Below are 17,909 nucleotides of genomic sequence, written 5' to 3'. Positions count from 1 at the left end.
GGGGATGGTTTTATCACTGCCTCGTGAACAGTGTTACAAACCTCCATCCATAATTCTTCAGACACTCAATCAGATCTAATCCCTTGAATTGACTTGTCACTTGCATTGTATAATTGCAAGGGATTTGATTTAAGTCATACCTGAGTGGTCTAGTGGTTTTCCCTACTTTCTTCAATTTGTCTGAATTTTGCAATCGGAGTTTATGATCTGAGCCACAGTCAGCTCCTGGTCTTGTTTTTGCTGACTGTATAGAGCTTCTCCATCTTTGGTTGCAAAGAATATAATCAGTCTGATTTCAGCATTGACCATCTTGTGATGTCCATGTATAGAGTCGACTCTTGTGTTGTTGAAAGAGGGTGTTTGCTATGACCAGTGTGTTGTCTTGGCAAAACTCTGTTAGCCTTTGCCATGCTTAATTTTGTACTCTAAGGTCAAGCTTGCCTGTTAACTCCAGGTATCTCTTGACTTCCTATTTTTGCATTCCAGTCCCCTATGATGAAAAGGTGTTAGTTCTGTAAGGTCTTTCAGGTCATCATAGAACCGTTTAACTTCAGCTTCTTTGGCATTAGTGGTTGGAGTATAGACTTGGATTGCTATGATACTGAATGGTTTGCCTTGGATAGGAACAGAGATCATTCTGTCATTTTTGAGATTGCATTTCAGACTCTCTTGTTGACTATGAGGTCATCATAGAACCATTTGACTTCAGCTTCTTTAGCATTAGTGGTTGGGGCATAGACTTGAATTATTATGATATTGAATCATTGGCCTTGGAAATGAACTGAATTACTACCATATTGAATGGTTTTCCTTGGAAACAAACTGAGATCATTCTGTCGTTTTTGAGACTGCACCCAAGTGTTGAATTTTGGACTCTTGTTGACTATGTGGGCTATTCCATTTCTTCTCAGGGATTCTTGCCACCAAGAATCGGTAGATACAGTGATCATATGAATTAAATTTGCCCATTCCGGTCCAGTTTAGTTCACTAATTTCTAAAATGTCAGTGTTTATTCTTGCCACCTCCTGTTTGCTACTGCTGCTAAGTTGCTTCAGTCGTGTCCGACTCTTTGCGACCCCATAGATGGCAGCCCACCAGGCTCCCCCATCCCTGGAATTCTTCAGGCAAGAACACTGGAGTGGGTTGCCATTTCCTTCTCCAATGAATGAAGGTGAAAAGTGAAAGTGAAGTCCCTCAGTGATGTCCGACTCTTAGCGACCCTGTGGACTGTAGCCCACCAGGCCCCTCCATCCATGGGACGTTCCAGGCAAAAGTCCTGGAGTAGGGTGCCATTGTCTTTTCCGATCTCCAATTTGACCACTTCCAGTTTACCTTGATTCATGGACCTAACATTCCAGGTTCCTATGCAGTATTGTTCTTTTCAGCATAGGACTTTTACTTTTGCCACCAGACACATCCACAACTTGGTGTTGTTTCTGCTTTGGCTCAGCCTTTTCATTCCTTCTGGAGCTATTTCTCCTCTCTTCTCCAGTAGCATATTGGCTATCTATCATCCCAGGGAGTTCATCTTTCAGTGTCATATCTTTTTGCCTTTTCATTCTGTTCATGGGGTTCTCAAGGCAAGAATGCTGAAGTGGTTTGCCATTCCCTTCTCCAGTGGACCACGTTTTGTCAGAACTCTCCACCGTGACCTGTCCATCTTGGGTGGCCCTACATGGTATGGCTCATAGTTTCATTGAGTTAGACAAGGCTGTGATCCATGTGATCAGTTGGTTAGTTTTTTGTGATTGTGGTTTTCATTCTCTCTGCCCTCTGATGGATAAGGATAAGAAGCTTATGCCAAGTTAGCTCTTTCTTAATGTAAATGATATTTTTTGTAATGTGTTATTGATGTATTTTTCTTACTATTTTAGCCAAAACTGGACAAACCAAGACATCTGCAACCAAAGTAAATAAATCTTCAGGTATGTTTTCTATATTAGGATGTTAGACATACTAATTAAATTTAAATTGTTTAAGACGGTTTTGTCAGTAGTCTTGGATTTCATGTGATAAAGTGTTTGCTGAGTATATACCAATTTTTGAAATTTACAGTCGAGAAAGCATATTTAGTAGACAGTGCTCTTTTCCTGCAGTTATTATAAAAATAAAATAATTTAACTGGCAAACTATTTCTCATGGTGAACATTAGAAATATTTCCCTTTTTCTCTTTTTGGTCTTTTCTGTTTACTTTTCTTTTATAAAATAGTTCGGATTACAAACTTATGGCAAATTATGTTCTATTTGCCTTTTTTGTAGGCTACATTATATTTTAAAGTAATTAATTTAATTTAACTAGTTTAATTTTTTTCTCCTTGCCCTAGTATTTATCCCCCTTTCTGTTTTTCCTCTACTAGAAGTAGTAAAGTGAATTTCTTTGTGGTAATAGCATAGAATAGTGAAAGAAGAAACACCTTAAGGGTTTCATTTGGGCTAAGGTTACTGCAGTGTGACAAAACTTGGGCATGACTAGGAAATGACTGGTTAATTGACAATATAAAGATTAGTATTTCTCTTTTTGAGCAAAAATTAAGGTCTCTCTTTGGATATGAACAGTGAATTTGTAAGCTGTTTTGATTAAATATTATAGATGTCATAATTCCTTTTAATAACTTTTCAGAAGCATGGTCATATTTTTAGAGAAGGTCCTGTTAAATAGGGCGATTACCACCATTGTTTATAAATAGGGTAGTGTGCACAGAAATCAGTAAATTTCCCCAGACTTCACAATTTAACTTGGAATTCAGCTTGGATTTAATGACTTCTGATCCTGGGCTTTTTCCTCATATACTGTCTTGCTGCTTGTTGAGAATCCTGATTCTAAACTTCTTGTTGCTCTCTGAATAAAAAGGTTCAGTTTTTCTTGTTCTCTGGCAGTCTTTTTAGTGACACTTAGATGATACAGTCTTTATATAAACATTTTGGAATATAGGCAGCAGTAATATATGCATATGTACAAAGTGTTAGAGCAGTTCAAAAAGTTCTGTTAAAATAAGGACCCATTACGAATGAGTCAAAACAATCTTGATGTGGCCTGACCATGATATAGGTATTCTTTAAGGGCTTCCCTGGTGACTCAACTGGTAAAGAATCTGCCTGCAATGCGGGAGATCTGGGTTTGATCCCTGGGTTGGGAAGATCCCCTGGAGAAGGGAATGGCTACCCACTCCAGTATTCTGGCCTAGAGAATTCCATGGACTGCATAGTCCATGGGGTTACAAAGAGTCAGACAAGACTGAGCGACTTTAACTTTGAAGGGCTTATTAATCGACTGGGAGCCAAGGAAGTCTGAACTGGGAGGTCCTAAATATAACTGCTTTTGGAACCATTAAAGCTATCATAGAAATGTTTTTATATACTGTAGTTAGTAATTTTGCTTCTAGTTGATTTAAGTAACTTGCCTGAATGCTATTTTTTAAGTACCCAAAAAGGGAGGTGAATTATCATTTCTAATTTACCGAATGATCTGTGTCCCTAAAGATGATAGCATTTTATGTTTTGAATAAAATATAGTCCGTTGGCTCTTATATCCTTTGTGAGGTTCTTTCAGTATTGTTGATACTAGTTAATAAATAAACCAGTTTTGACTGAGCTTTTATGATTTAGGGAAGTCAGCGGGTTCTGTCAAATCTGTGGTAACGGTAGCTGCTAAAGGTAATAAAGCTTCAATCAAAACAGGTAAGACTGTTGAAAGGTTATATAAAGTTTATTTATAATTCTGGTTTAAAGAATAAAATAAATATCAAAAACAAGTTTTAAATTTATATAATTTGTATCTAATAACATCTGGAAAAGTTCAGTAGATATTTCTTTAATACTTAAAACTTAACACACAACTTTTGTTTTTAGGTGCTTTGGTCTTTGACAGTTTTTGCCATTGCAGATATTTTTGGAAACATTTCTGACAGCTGTATGATATTAGGCTGCCATCACCACTTCCCTCTTGTTTAATCTTTCTTTTCTTCCTGTTTTTAGAGTTGTCACTTCATATTATCTTTCTCAGCTTATAGAACTCCCTTAATATTTCTACTTTAAAGATTTTCTTTCCGTGTTATAAGAATGTATCCTCCATCAAGAAATGGAACACTAAGTTGTAACATGTTGAAACTAACATGATCTGTTTATTAATATATTTTCCAAGTAGACTAACGTAATTGTAAAGAATCTTTGTGGAAATAATAAAATAGAATTTTTGTGTGTGATTTTGGTGTGCTTTTGGCACATGAGGATCAAATTTGTGAATCATTAATAACCCTTAACAAAAATTATATCTCAGTTTATATTTTCTTTTAATCTTAATGGTAAACAGATATTGAAAAAAATTAGAAATAAATACATGGAAAAGAGCTCCTTTTATAATGAAGTTGAACTACTTATTTACTGACATATTAGTATGAAACATGCTAAATGACTGAATAGAGCCTTATAATAATAGTTCAATTCTACTTTTAAAAGCAAAATCTAGTGGAAAGAAGTCTCTGGAAGTCAAAAAGGCTGGAATTGTCAAGAACAAAGACATCAGTAAATCTGTGAATATACCAGGTAAGCTTGAATTGCTATCATTCAGTGCTTTTGTTTCATTAAATCCTATCTGTATAATTAGAGGTATATTTTGGAGTCGTTGCTTAAAAATTGTTTAAAAGGAAATTTTGTATTAGCTTTGTCTTCAATCAGGTCAGCTTATGGAGACTTGAAATAACAAAAGAACCTAGCTTAAGTTCCTGTTTATATTCATTAGTTTTAATTGTATTAGTGTGTTTTTCTAGACTAATAAGGGCTCAGCTGGTAAAGAATCCACCTGCAATACACGAGACCTAGGTTCGATCCCTCAGTTGGGAAAATCCTCTGGAGGAGGGAAAGGCTACCCACGCCAGTATTCTGACCTGGAGAATTCCATGGACTGTATAGTCCATGGGGTCACAGAGTTGGACATGACTGAGCAACTTTCACTTTCACTTTGATCTTGCAGAAAGCTCTGAAATGAAGACAAATGTGGAAGTCAAAACCACTGAAAATGGAGCTAAAGAAACTATTTCAGGTAGGTAAATAGAAATTTAATTTTGTTCTCTTATGTTTAAAGATGAAAGATTAAAAATAAATTTTACTAAGGTTTTTGTGTCATATGTATATATATGTAGGAAATATATGTAGGAAATATATATATTACATATATATATATGTATATATATATATAAAAAATATGTTGGAAATGACAACCCAGTGCAGTATTCTTGCCTGGGAAATCCCACGGACAGAGGGGCCTGGTGGGCTACAGTCCATGGGATTGCAAAGAGTTGGGAACAGCTGAGTGATTCAACAGCAACAACTATAGGGTTATACCTAGGTGAATTTAAGAATATTGTGATTCAGATCTTTACCTTATCTCTTGATTTTGCTCTCAGAAGAAGTAAAACTGAATTTATTATTTAAAAGCCAGTTATTTTTGTAACTGTATCCTATTTAAATTTCTCTGGTCTTTTGCCTGTCACATACATTTTCATGAAGCTACTATTTAATCCATTGTGGAATAAAGTTAGATCTTGATAAATAAAATACATTTGCGTGAATTCTTATTTTATTTTGTATCTTCAGCTGCTTTGGAGGCCACAGAAAATGAACCAGTCAACAAGGTCAGTTTTTAATTTCACTTTTTTTTTTTTTAAAGCTTAAGAGATGTGACACAGTGTAGTTTTCTTACTATGAACCTAGGTGAAAAATGTACATATAAGGTATGGTGAAAATCCTGGTCTTTTGTGACCTTGTAAATATGTTTTGAGTTTAAAAATCTTGAGTTGCAGAATAAGTCACAGAAATTTAGGTGCAGCTTATCATAAATGTACATGTTATTGAGCATTTCTTTTCACTGAGAAGAGAGTGTTAGGCCAGCTGGGTTTTTGAGTAGAAAAACAACAGAATTTTGTGAAATTTCTTTTTTTCTTTTTTCTTATAGAGGCAAATGGGCGATATGTTAATACTTAGAATACCAGTTAATTTTTTGTATGTTTAGAGGAGCAAGTGGCATTTGCAGTTCTATTTCAAGGGCTTTAAGTTCACTTTGTTTTCCTGTGCTTATATGTGTCATCTTGAATATGTTAAAATTGCATTAATTTAGAAATTAGTGGTTAAGATCTTGAGACCCTTCAGATGCTGAAGATAAGTTCATATTAGAATGGTTGCCCTATTCTTCAAGTAGTAGTTAAGTAGTATGTGTTAACTTAACTATTTTGGTTTGAGAAGAATATTTTAAAGCAGCAGTAGAATATTTAGATTTACTTATTGCATTCTAGAAGGAATCATTTGCGAACACAGTTTGCATGCTGTTTAAAAATCATTCTCAACTAGCTTATGAAAATTATAATTTCCTACCCTCTCACCCTCCAGAAAGAAAAGTTAGAAGTTGCCAAATTTACTATAGTGCACGTCTGTGGATTTCACCCAACATCCACTAAAGGAAAAGTTGGCATTTTGGGGGGAGTCATCTTGAAGAATAAAATAGATCTAAGAGAAGAGAAGGCAGAAATGAAAGTATTTTGTAGTGAGGATTGGGTTATGGAGTAAGAGACTAGGTAAGCTTGTTTATATTGCTTAAAAGGGATTATTTTACTCAGTATGATAAAAGGATATGCCCTGATTTCCAGTAGTCCTGTATAGATGTGAGAGTTGGACTATAAAGAAAGCTAAGCACAGAAGAATTGATGCTTTTGAACTGTGGTGTTGGAAAAGACTCTTGAGAGTCCCTTGGACTGCAAGGAGATCCAACCAGTCCATCCCAAAGGAAATCAGTCCTGTATAGTCATTGGAAGGACTGTTGCTGAAGATGAAACTCCCATTACATTGGCCACTTGATACAAAGAACTGACTCATTGGGAAAGACCCTAATGCTGGGAAAGATTGAAGGCAGGAGGAGAAGGGGATGACAGAGGATGAGATGGTTGGACGGCATCACTGACTCAACAGACATGAGTTTGAGCAAACTCCAGCAGTTGGTGATGGACAGGGAAGCCTGGGTCGTAAAGAGTTGGACACGACCGAGCAACTGAACTGAACTGAGCTGATTTGGAGCATCAAATATTAGCATCACAAGGCACAGGAATGGGAACAGTACATGAAAGAGTTACAGTCAAAGACAGGCAGCGTTATGTTTTTAAACTTGTTTTTAAGTAATGGTTACGGAAGAGAACTAAAGACCTTAACTAGATGACAGAATTATTCTGTATACTTACAGAGTGGGAAAATGCATTTTGTTTTGTTTTTAATTTGTGGTTTAGACCAACTTTCTGAATTAATCAGTATTAAATGCAATTTAAATACTAACAGTGATCTGCAATGTAAAACTTAAATATAAGTAAATAACAGTTAAGTTTTAATGTCAATTCTTAAATTTGTTTTGAAGGAAACAGAAGAAATGTGTATGGTACTTATTTCTGATTTGCCTAGTAAAGGATATTCTGTTGAAGAAGTTTCCAACCTTGTAAAACCATTTGGTGGTTTAAAGGATATTTTGATTTTGTCATCTCATAAAAAGGTAAGAGTTGAAAATAGTTGTGAATTCATGTTGTCTGCAAGCTCATTTTGAAAAATATTAACTTTACAAAACTTGGAAGAAAGGGTTTAAGAGCAACACCTCAAAATAAGCTGTCTCAAGCTAAGGCATTTTTAAAATACAAAATACAGTTAATCACTTATTTTTAAAGTTTTATTCTATAATCAGGTGTAGTTTTATGGTGGGAAGGATGGATTTCCCCATTAAAAATTTGCTTGAAAATTTAACAGAAAATACTTTAATAATAGTTTTTTAACAACTTACGAAGTTTTGTTTAGCTGTCTTTGCTAGTATTTCTGCTTTTTTTTTTTTTTTTACCGTTTATACTCAAATGGGAAATAACCATTTTCAGACTCACACTGGTGGAGTCATCAGTACATAGAACCAGCCTAGCTGTCTTCAGTTTTCTATAATAAGTGTTTATTGCTTTTGTAATTTTAAAACAAAATGTGTTAATAATGAACAACTTGTAGGAGATATTTATAGGACATGAAAGTTCAGTGAAGTTTAAATAATGGAAACAGCACCCTCAGAGTGGTGGCACATAGCATTCTTATAGAAAGGAGTTGGTGATCATTAGAAATTTTTGAGAGTGAAACCAGTGTACTTAAGAAAACAAAGAAGGAAGGGATAGTAAGTATAAGTAATTACATTCAGTTTTACCTTACTTCAGAAGTAGATTACTTGAATGGTTACACAGTTCTACGTTAAAAATCATTGAATTGTATACTTAAACAGGTGAACTTTATGATATGTAAACTATATTTCATTAAAGCTATTTTCTAAAAAGCACATTATTTGTAATGTTTTGAGATGGATAAAAATTGAAAAACTACATTTTTTTAATATAAGAATTTTATGTGATAATACATTGACATAGGGGGAAATTGTGAAACTCTGGGAGTGAATAATTCAGATTCGTAGTTTGCATCATATACCGAACTGAATGTGCATAAATATAAAATCCAAATACAAATCTAGATTATTTATGCCCAGTTTGGATTAGACTATCAAGTCTAATCAGTTGAGTACACTATTAAGTTTTTGGAGATTAAATATTTTTCTAGATGTTATGTGGAAAAATATCAGATTCACTCATATAAACATTCTAAACATTTTTTAAATTAAAATTAACATAAAGCAAAATTGAAATAAAAGATTTAAAATATTTGTGTAAATGGGAAACAAAAGATTTGTATAAACATGCTATAAAATACTAAAAGTTTGATAAATATGCTGGCTAATGACATAAAGAGATAACTCATTTTATTAAAACTATAACTATAAATGAAAATATGAACTGTTTTCACCTCATTAACTATCAAACGTATGGAACAAGTTTCAATCGTTTTACTTACCCAGGTATGAAAATTAAAACCAAACTGTCAGATCAGATCAGATCAGTCGCTCAGTCGTGTGCGACTTTTTGCCACCCCATGAATCGCAGCACGCCAGGCCTCCCTGTCCATCACCAACTCCCGGAGTTCACTGAGACTCACGTCCATCGAGTCAGTGATGCCATCCAGTCATCCCATCCTCTGTCGTCCCCTTCTCCTCTTGCCCCCAATCCCTCCCAGCATCAGAGTCTTTTCCAATGAGTCAACTCTTCGCATGAGGTGGCCAAAATACTGGAGTTTCAGCTTCAGCATCATTCCTTCCAAAGAAATCCCAGGGCTGATCTCCTTCAGAATGGACTGGTTGGATTCTCCAACACCACAGTTCAAAAGCATCAGTTCTTTGGCGCTCAGCCTTCTTCACAGTCCAACTCTCACATCCATACATGACCACAGGAAAAACCATAGCCTTGACTAGACGAACCTTTGTTGGCAAAGTCATGTCTCTGCTTTTGAATATGCTATCTAGGTTGGTCATAACCTTCCTTCCAAGGAGTAAGCGTCTTTTAATTTCATGGCTGCAGTCACCATCTGCAGTGATTTTGGAGCCCAGAAAAATAAAGTCTGACACTGTTTCCACTGTTTCCCCATCTGTTTCCCAGGAAGTGATGGGACTGGATGCCATGATCTTCGTTTTCTGAATGTTGAGCTTTAAGCCAACTTTTTCACTCTCCACTTTGACTTTCATCAAGAAGCTTTTTAGTTCCTCTTCACTTTCTGCCATAAGGGTGGTGTCATCTGCATATCTAAGGTTATTGATATTTCACCTGGCAATCTTGATTCCAGCTTGTGTTTCTTCCAGTCCAGCGTTTCTCATGATGTACTCTGCATATAAGTTAAATAAACAGGGTGACAGTATATAGCCTTGACATACTCCTTTTCCTATTTGGAACCAGTCTGTTGTTCCATGTCCAGTTCTAACTGTTGCTTCCTGACCTGCATACAAATTTCTCAAGAGGCAGGTCAGGTGGTCTGGTATTCCCATCTCTTTCAGAGTTTTCCACAGTTTATTGTGATCCATACAGTCAAAGGCTTTGGCATAGTCAGTAAAGCAGAAATAGATGTTTTTCTGGAACTCTCTTGCTTTTTCCATGATCCAGCGGATGTTGGCAATTTGATAATATAACAAACACCCTCTTCCAACAACACAAGAGAAGACTCTATACATGGACATCACCAGATGGTCAACACCGAAATCAGATTGATTATATTCTTTGCAGCCAAAGATGGAGAAGCTCTATATAGTCAGCAAAAACAAGACCATGAGCTGACTGTGGCTCAGACCATGAACTCTTTATTGCCAAATTCAGACTTAAATTGAAGAAAGTGGGGAAAACCACTAGACCATTCAGGTATGACCTAAATCAAATCCTTTATGATTATACAGTGGAAGTGAGAAATAGATTTAAGGGCCTATATCTGATAGATAGAGTGCCTGATGAACTATGGAATGAGGTTCGTGACATTGTACAGCAGACAGGGATCAAGACCATCCCCATGGAAAAGAAATGCACAAAAGCAAAATGGCTGTCTGGGGAGGCCTTACAAATAGCTGTGAAAAGAAGAGAAGCGAAAAGCAAAGGAGAAAAGGAAAGATACAAGCATCTGAATGCAGAGTTCCAAAGAATAGCAAGAAGAGATAAGAAAGCCTTCTTCAGCAATCAATGCAAAGAAATAGAGGAAAACAACAGAATGGGAAAGACTAGGGATCTCTTCAAGAAAATCAGAGATACCAAAGGAACATTTCATGCAAAGATGAGCTCAATAAAGGACAGAAATGGTATGGACCTATCAGAAGCAGAAGATATTAAGAGATGGCAAGAATACACAGAAGAACTGTACAAAAAAGATCTTCACGACCCAGATAATCATGATGGTGTGATCACTCACCTAGAGCCAGACATCCTGGAATGTGAAGTCAAGTGGGCCTTAGAAAACATCACTACGAACAAAGCTAGTGGAGGTGATAGAATTCCAGTTGAGCTATGTCAAATCCTGAAAGATGATGCTGTGAAAGTGCTGCACTCAATATGCCAGCAAATGTGGAAAACTCAGCAGTGGCCACAGGACTGGAAAAGGTCAGTTTTCATTCCAATCCCAAAGAAAGGCAATGCCAAAGACTGCTCAGACTACTACTGCACAGTTGCACTCATCTCACACACTAGTAAAGTAATGCTCAAAATTCTCCAAGCCAGGCTTCAGCAATATGTGAACCGTGAACTTCCTGATGTTCAAGCTGGTTTTAGAAACCAAACTGTATGCTGCTCCAAATTTATACTTAAGAAAATAACAGAACATAACTTGATAACCATTGCACATTTCTTTGATTCTTTCATTCCTCATATTTCTCATATTTTGTCAATCATTGAGTTTATTTACTTGATTCATGATCGTTTAATGTCTGTTACATACTAGATACTGCTCTAGGTAGTAAGGATATAGTGATGAATAAGATAAATAAGATTTCCTTAGTGTCATTTACTACAGTGTCCCTTGTTATTCCTCTTTAGTATTGCCTTATGAATTCAGTCATTATTTCTTGGTTTTAGTTGTAATGTTCTCAGTGTATAGGCCTCACCTTTCTAAGGAATGCATTTTTTATTTTAAAAATATTTGGTAAGTTATGAAATTCATTTGACTCATAAGTATTAAATTTTTTAAGAAGTAACTTAATAAGACTTTTTTTTTGTTCTTGTCATTTCTATTTTAAAAGGCATTTATAGAAATAAATAGAAAATCTGCAGATTCTATGATAAAATTTTATACCTGCTTCCCAATATCAATGGATGGAAATCAACTCTCAATAAGTATGGCTCCTGAAAACATGAATTTAAAAGACGAGGTAAATAATAGATGTACCATCATATTTACTAGACTATTATTAAAATTTTTAATCACATTTACTATAGTCTGTTTTGTTTTCTAGTTTTCTTCTTTGGGTCATGTGTTTTTTCTCGGACACCAAAGAAGCATCTTCCTGTTTCTCCATAGTCTCCCATCTCATTGTTTGAGAGTTACTTCCATACTGAGGGAATCCAATCCCTCATGTGTGGTGGAAGGGATTATTTCCTTTAATTTCTTATAACCGGCTCATGCTAGGTCTGATCTGTTTTAACTCCTGAAATTTCTGGAATTTCTTCTCTCTTCGTCCCATTCACCTTTGCTTCACCTCTTTAAACCTCATACTAAAGATAGTTATTTGTTATATCCTCTGCCTTGAGTTTTGTCTCTCTCAAAACCTTTTTCACAAAGTCATGACACTGGCATAAAATTCAAATTTATTTGAATTTAACTAATTTAGAAATCCTTCATTGTTTTTGTGTGGCCTACAAAGATTTACTGCTAAGAGGCATGAAGCAGAGATACTAGGAATCTCTAGAGAAAGGTGGAAATGCATGTCTTTTGAAAAAGCCTTCCATACAGAATCATTCTAATGTGATATAATTGCTGCGGTAGTTTTATATATGTCAGCATTGAAGAGAAAAAAAATTTAAGAATTCTTGTCTCATAAGGTAAAGTTCGTTTTCTGTACATGTAAGCTTTCATCAGCTAGCTTCTTCAGCTTTGATGTCTTTGTGTCGTGCCACTCTTGGCCTCTTTATATAATTCAGTAACATCAAATTGCTGTACACTTAAGAACCTTGTGATGTTTTTTTCACTAGCTTATATCTCAGTTTGTTCTCATCCTCGAGTTTGCTTTGTAATTTGAGTTCTCTTACTGTCTGCTAAATTAGATCTGTTATTCCTTGTATGTGAATTTGAGTCTTTCCCTAAATGGTACCCTCTTGGTAGTCTTTAATGTTCTTAGGGGACTAAGAAGAATTAAAGTCTATGGTCGGGTGTGACTTAACTTTTGTAGGAACAGGGAAAGATTTTTGGAAGGAACAAATTTTGCTTGACTCTCATTTTATGAGGTAGTTATTAATGCTTGTTCATATTTTATTATAAATCTTGACTAATTAAATATATAAATAAGAAAGAGTATGCACCTTCAATCTTCTTTATTTTGCCTTTCTAGGAAGCTATATTTACAGCCTTGATTAGAGAAAATGACCCAGAGGTAAATTTTGCATTTAAACGCTTTTGTACACTTGTTTAACTGATAAAAACATTGTTTTATTGTTTTCACCTGTCAAGAATTAAAGAAAATCTTGGCACTAGCTTTAAAATATTGAAGTGATGGAGATGTCATATGAGTCTTCTCTTGGTAAAAAAAAAAAAAACGAGACAGCAAAAGAGACACTGATGTATAGAACAGTCTTATGGACTCTGTGGGAGAGGGAGAGCGTGGGAAGATTTGGGAGAATGGCATTGAAACATGTAAAATATCATGTATGAAACAAGTTGCCAGTCCAGGTTCGACGCACGATACTGGATGCTTGGGGCTGGTGCACTGGGACGACCCAGAGGAATGGTATGGGGAGGGAGGAGGGAGGAGGGTTCAGGATGGGGAACACATGTATACCTGTGGCGGATTCATTTTGATATTTGCCAAAACTAATACAATTATGTAAAGTTTAAAAATAAAATTAAAAAAAAATAAAAAAAAATAAGAAATAGAGGATAAAGGAGTCCCTAATGTGAAATATTTTTTAGATTCTGGAACCATATTAACTGACTTGGATAAATATTGGGTATATTAGGTATTTTGGGTAAATGTTACATTGATAAAAAAAAGATTATACTTCTTTTTTTAGTATATTGTTTCACTGATCATTCAGATATAAAATTAATACATTATCTTTACCTATATAGTCATTTTCTTACTCTTCCCAGGGTATGTCACCTAAACTCAGAAAACTTAAATTATTGTTAATCTGTGTTTTACAGTTTGATACTTCAGCTATGTGTGTGTGTGTGTGTGTGTTTCTAATGCTGTCTCTTAAAAAAAAAACTACAGGTAAATATAGATAAAATTTACGATCGATTTGTACATCTTGATAACTTACCGGAAGATGGACTTCAGTGTGTACTTTGTGTCGGACTTCAGTTTGGGAAAGTGGATCACCATGTATACATGAGTAATAAAAACAAGGTAACAAGGTCCCTTCTATTTTAGCTGTATATCTTGTAGAGAATATGTTCAGTTCAGTTCAGTCGCTCAGTCATGTCCAACTCTTTGTGACCCCATGAACCGCAGCACGCCAGGCCTCCCTGTCCATCACCAACTCCCGGAGTTTACCCAAACTCATGTCCATCATGTCGGTGATGCCATCCAGGCATCTCATCCTCTGTTGTACCCTTCTCCTCCTGCCCTCAATCTTTCCCAACATCAGGGTCTTTGCATCAGGTGACCAAAGTATTAGAGTTTCAGCTTCAACATCAGTCTTTCCAGTGAACACCCAGGACTGATCTCCTTCAGGATGGACTCTCTTTGCTCTCCAAGGGACTCTCAAGAGTCTTCTCCAACACCACAGTTCAAAAGCAGCAATTCTTTGGCACTCAGCTCTCTTTATAGTCCAACTCTCACATCCATACATGACCACAGGAAAAACTGTAGCCTTGACTAGATGGACCTTTGTTGACAAAGTAATGTCTCTGCTTTTTAATATGCTATCTAGGTTGGTCATGACTTTCCTTCCAAGGAGTAAGCGTCTTTTAATTTCATGGCTGCAGTCACCATCTGCAGTGATTTTGGAGCCCCCCAAAATAAAGTTTGACACTGTTTCCACTGTTTCCCCATCTTTTTGCCATGACGTGATGGGACCAGATGCTATGATCTTAGTTTTCTGAATGTTGAGCTTTAAGCCAACTTTTTCATTCTCCCCTTTCACTTTAATCAAGAGGCTTTTGAGTTCCTCTTCACTTTCTGCCATAAGGGTGGTGTCATCTGCATATCTGAGGTTATTGATATTTTTCCTGGCAATCTTGATTCCAGCTTGTGCTTCCTCCAGCCCAGTGTTTCTCATGATGTAGAATATGTAGCTGAACTCTATATTCAGTACGGTCTGCAACTTTTAATTCAACTTCTGAACTGTAAACATTATTCAGTCTCTGAGCAGAATTATAATACACTGTTTTATTTTTTACTGGCCTGTAATAAGAAGGAAGAACTTCTAGTTTTAAGGGGAAATAGAGACTTGCACAAGGTAGAAAGGTAATGTGTGCTAAGACCATTATATTATGGGGAAGTTTAGACTTGAGTTCATCTAGCCTTAAGTACGGAGAAGGCGATGGCACCCCACTCCAGTACTCTTGCCTGGAAAAGCCCATGGACAGAGGAGCCTGGAAGGCTGCAGTCCATGGAATCGCTGAGGGTCGGACAGACTAAGCGACTTCACTTTCACTTTTCACTTTCATGCATTGGAGAAGGAAATGGCAACCCACTCCAGTGTTCTTACCTGGAGAATCCCGGGGACAGGGGAGCCTGGTGGGCTGCTGTCTCTGGGGTCGCACAGAGTCGGACACGACTGAAGCGACTTAGCAGCAGCAGCCTTAAGTACCTTTGTGACCTTAGCTAAGTTGTTTACACTTATAGTTCTTATTTGTAAAAGGAAAGAGTGTCAACCAGGTATTTTCTAAAGTCCTTTCCAGTGTTAAAACACACAGAGATAACTCTATTGAGTTATATGTAAAGAAGTAGAAATAATCATTCCTTATTTTCATAATTTGGCTAAAGCCAAAAGGATAAATCCTTTTTACATTTGCTGTACCCTCTGTCTTTTCTTAATTCAGACATGTGCCCATGAAAATTAGGGTTTGGTTGGGAAGAGCCCTGGAGGAGGAAATGACAACCCATTCCAAATCCCATGGACAGAGGAGCCTGGCAGGCTACAGCCCATGGGGTAGCAAAGAGTCAGACATGACTAAGTAGACGTGGACACAACTGTATATTACCTAGAAAGTTCGAAAGGGTTTTATAGCAAACTTGACAGTATTTGCTCCATAAAATACACTCGATCTCCCAAGGAGAAGTGAAGTGAAACGAAGTCACTCAGTCGTGTCTGACTCTTTGCAACCCCATGGACTGTAGCCTACCAGGCTCCTCAGTCCATGGAATTTTCCAGGCAAGAGTACTGGAGTGGGTTGCCATTTCCTTCTCCAGGGGATCTTCCCAACCCAGGGATCGAACCCGGGTCTCCTGCACTGCAGGCAGACGCTTTACCATCTGAGCCACCAGGGAAGCCCGATCTACCAAGTAGTAGATAGTAATTCCTTTGACATGTTTAAGAAATTTCTTAAATCATGTTTGTCAAAGTAGTGCTAACCATATTTACATTATTGTTCAGCCATCACCACTCTCCATCTCCAGAGCTCCTTATAAACCAAGACTTCCTGTCCATTAAACAGGAACTCCCCATTCCTTCTTTTCGTAGCTCCTGGCAACCATTCACATTTTTGTCTCTCTGAATTTGACTATTAATATTTTAGGTACCTCATATAAGTGGAATTGTACAATATTTGTCCTTATGTGTCTGGTTTATTTCACTTAGCATAATGTCTTCAGCATGCTTTGTAGCCTGTGTCAGAATTTCCTTCATTTTTGAGGCTGAGGCTGATAAAATATCCCATTATATGCATGAACCACATTTTATCTGTCTACTCATCTGTTGGTTGACACTTGGGGTTGCTTTTGCCTTTTGTTTTTTTTTTTTGTTTTTTTTTTTTTTGCTTTTGACTGTGTGAATAATATTGTATGAACATGCATGTACAAATACTTGCTCCAGTTCTGGCTTTCAATTCTTTTTAGGTATATATTAAAAAATGAAATTGTTAGATCTTATGGTAATTTTACTTTTAATTTTTTAAGAAACTTAATATTTTTTTATCTTCTCCAAGGCAATTCTTCAGTTAGATAGCCCTGAATCTGCTCAGTCAATGTACAGCTTTCTGAAACAAAACCCACAGAACATAGGTGACCATCTATTGACCTGCACATTATCTCCAAAGATGGACTCATCAGAGGTAAGATGATTTTGTATCAGTTTTTGTTTGTGCTTTTAGAAAATGAAGGAGACATAAAGGTTATTCTCCCAAAGCTAGAGGATATAATCTGAAAGTAATTTTGAGAATTATTCTTGGGCAGTAGTCAAACTGGTTATGAGTTCAGATAGTTTGTTTTAAAATTTTATTTTGCAATCACTATTCCAGTTTTTATAGTTTATGAAACTGTGAATTTGTCTAAATGAGAATAAATTGAGTTAATCTTAGGAAATGTAGCATATATGGTCATACATGCAGAGCAATTCAATATTCATGGCATGATTATCTCCAGAATGCAGAATCTACACTGAGTCCACTTTTACTTCCTCCTGATAGACATTTGTTTTTTTCTTTTGTTAAATTACTTATAAACTCTCTTCTTTTATAAGAAATAAAATTTTACAGTTTCTTGGCTTGCACCATAGTAAAAACACTGTCGTGGTGTTACTCAGGTCATATAACTTAGTTACTATTTGTTGAATCTGCTCTCAGAGCTGTTTTTCTCACACTTTGTTCTGAATTTATGGTCATTTGCTTTGTTAAGCACCTGTATACCTCTCCTTTTCTTTTTATTGGTCTTCTGAGTTACATCTATTATTTCTTGGACTCTGTATCTCCTATTCTCTTGGATTACTTTCTGTTTGCTAGAATACATTGTCAACTAATTTTCCCAGAAAGTATATGTGGCCAGTAGACCTTTTGAATCCCTGCATATTTGGAAATGACTTTATTTTTCTCTTACTTATTTCATTGATAATGTGTTTAGGTGAAGAATTCTTTGCCCATGCTGTTCTTTTATTGTTTGTTTTTTTAGTGGAGAAAACAGACTGTAGATAATTCACACACACATATACACCTTATCTATTATAAAATAGGTTAGCTGTAATACATTGTGTTTGTGTCAGGTGGTTAAAAAGTGCTGTGAAGTACTGTGGAGACAAATCAAGCTAAAAGGATACAGAGTGCTGAATGACTGGGTATGCCAGGGGGATATGTGTATTTTAGACTGGTCAGGCCCCTCTGAGAAAGAATTATTTGAGAAACCTA

The 17,909-nt window shown here is 36.2% G+C and overlaps 1 protein-coding gene and 1 non-coding gene across 6 annotated transcripts in view; one reads left to right on the top strand and one right to left on the bottom strand.

Annotated features, from left to right (window-relative positions):
* The window catches only part of ZNF638 (zinc finger protein 638), a 95,872-nt gene that overhangs the window by 53,585 nt on the left and 24,378 nt on the right, over window positions 1-17,909 (top strand). For all 5 annotated transcript variants that reach the window (XM_044925783.2, XM_044925784.2, XM_044925782.2 and 2 more), the window contains 10 exons: window positions 1,876-1,926; window positions 3,609-3,680; window positions 4,458-4,544; window positions 4,972-5,040; window positions 5,595-5,632; window positions 7,396-7,527; window positions 11,653-11,781; window positions 12,958-12,999; window positions 13,840-13,974; window positions 16,719-16,844. In XM_044925783.2, coding sequence (XP_044781718.2) covers window positions 1,876-1,926; window positions 3,609-3,680; window positions 4,458-4,544; window positions 4,972-5,040; window positions 5,595-5,632; window positions 7,396-7,527; window positions 11,653-11,781; window positions 12,958-12,999; window positions 13,840-13,974; window positions 16,719-16,844 — 881 coding nt within the window. The remainder of the gene's footprint in view (window positions 1-1,875; window positions 1,927-3,608; window positions 3,681-4,457; window positions 4,545-4,971; window positions 5,041-5,594; window positions 5,633-7,395; window positions 7,528-11,652; window positions 11,782-12,957; window positions 13,000-13,839; window positions 13,975-16,718; window positions 16,845-17,909) is intronic.
* Window positions 15,991-16,062, bottom strand: TRNAC-GCA. The gene has a single exon. It is a non-coding gene; the product is annotated as a tRNA-Cys (tRNA).

This window comes from Bubalus bubalis, chromosome 12, assembly GCF_019923935.1.
Source record: "Bubalus bubalis isolate 160015118507 breed Murrah chromosome 12, NDDB_SH_1, whole genome shotgun sequence".
In the NCBI taxonomy this organism is placed as follows: domain Eukaryota; kingdom Metazoa; phylum Chordata; class Mammalia; order Artiodactyla; family Bovidae; genus Bubalus; species Bubalus bubalis.
Note: the sequence above shows the minus strand (reverse complement) of the source record. Positions and strands in the feature narration are given on the sequence as shown.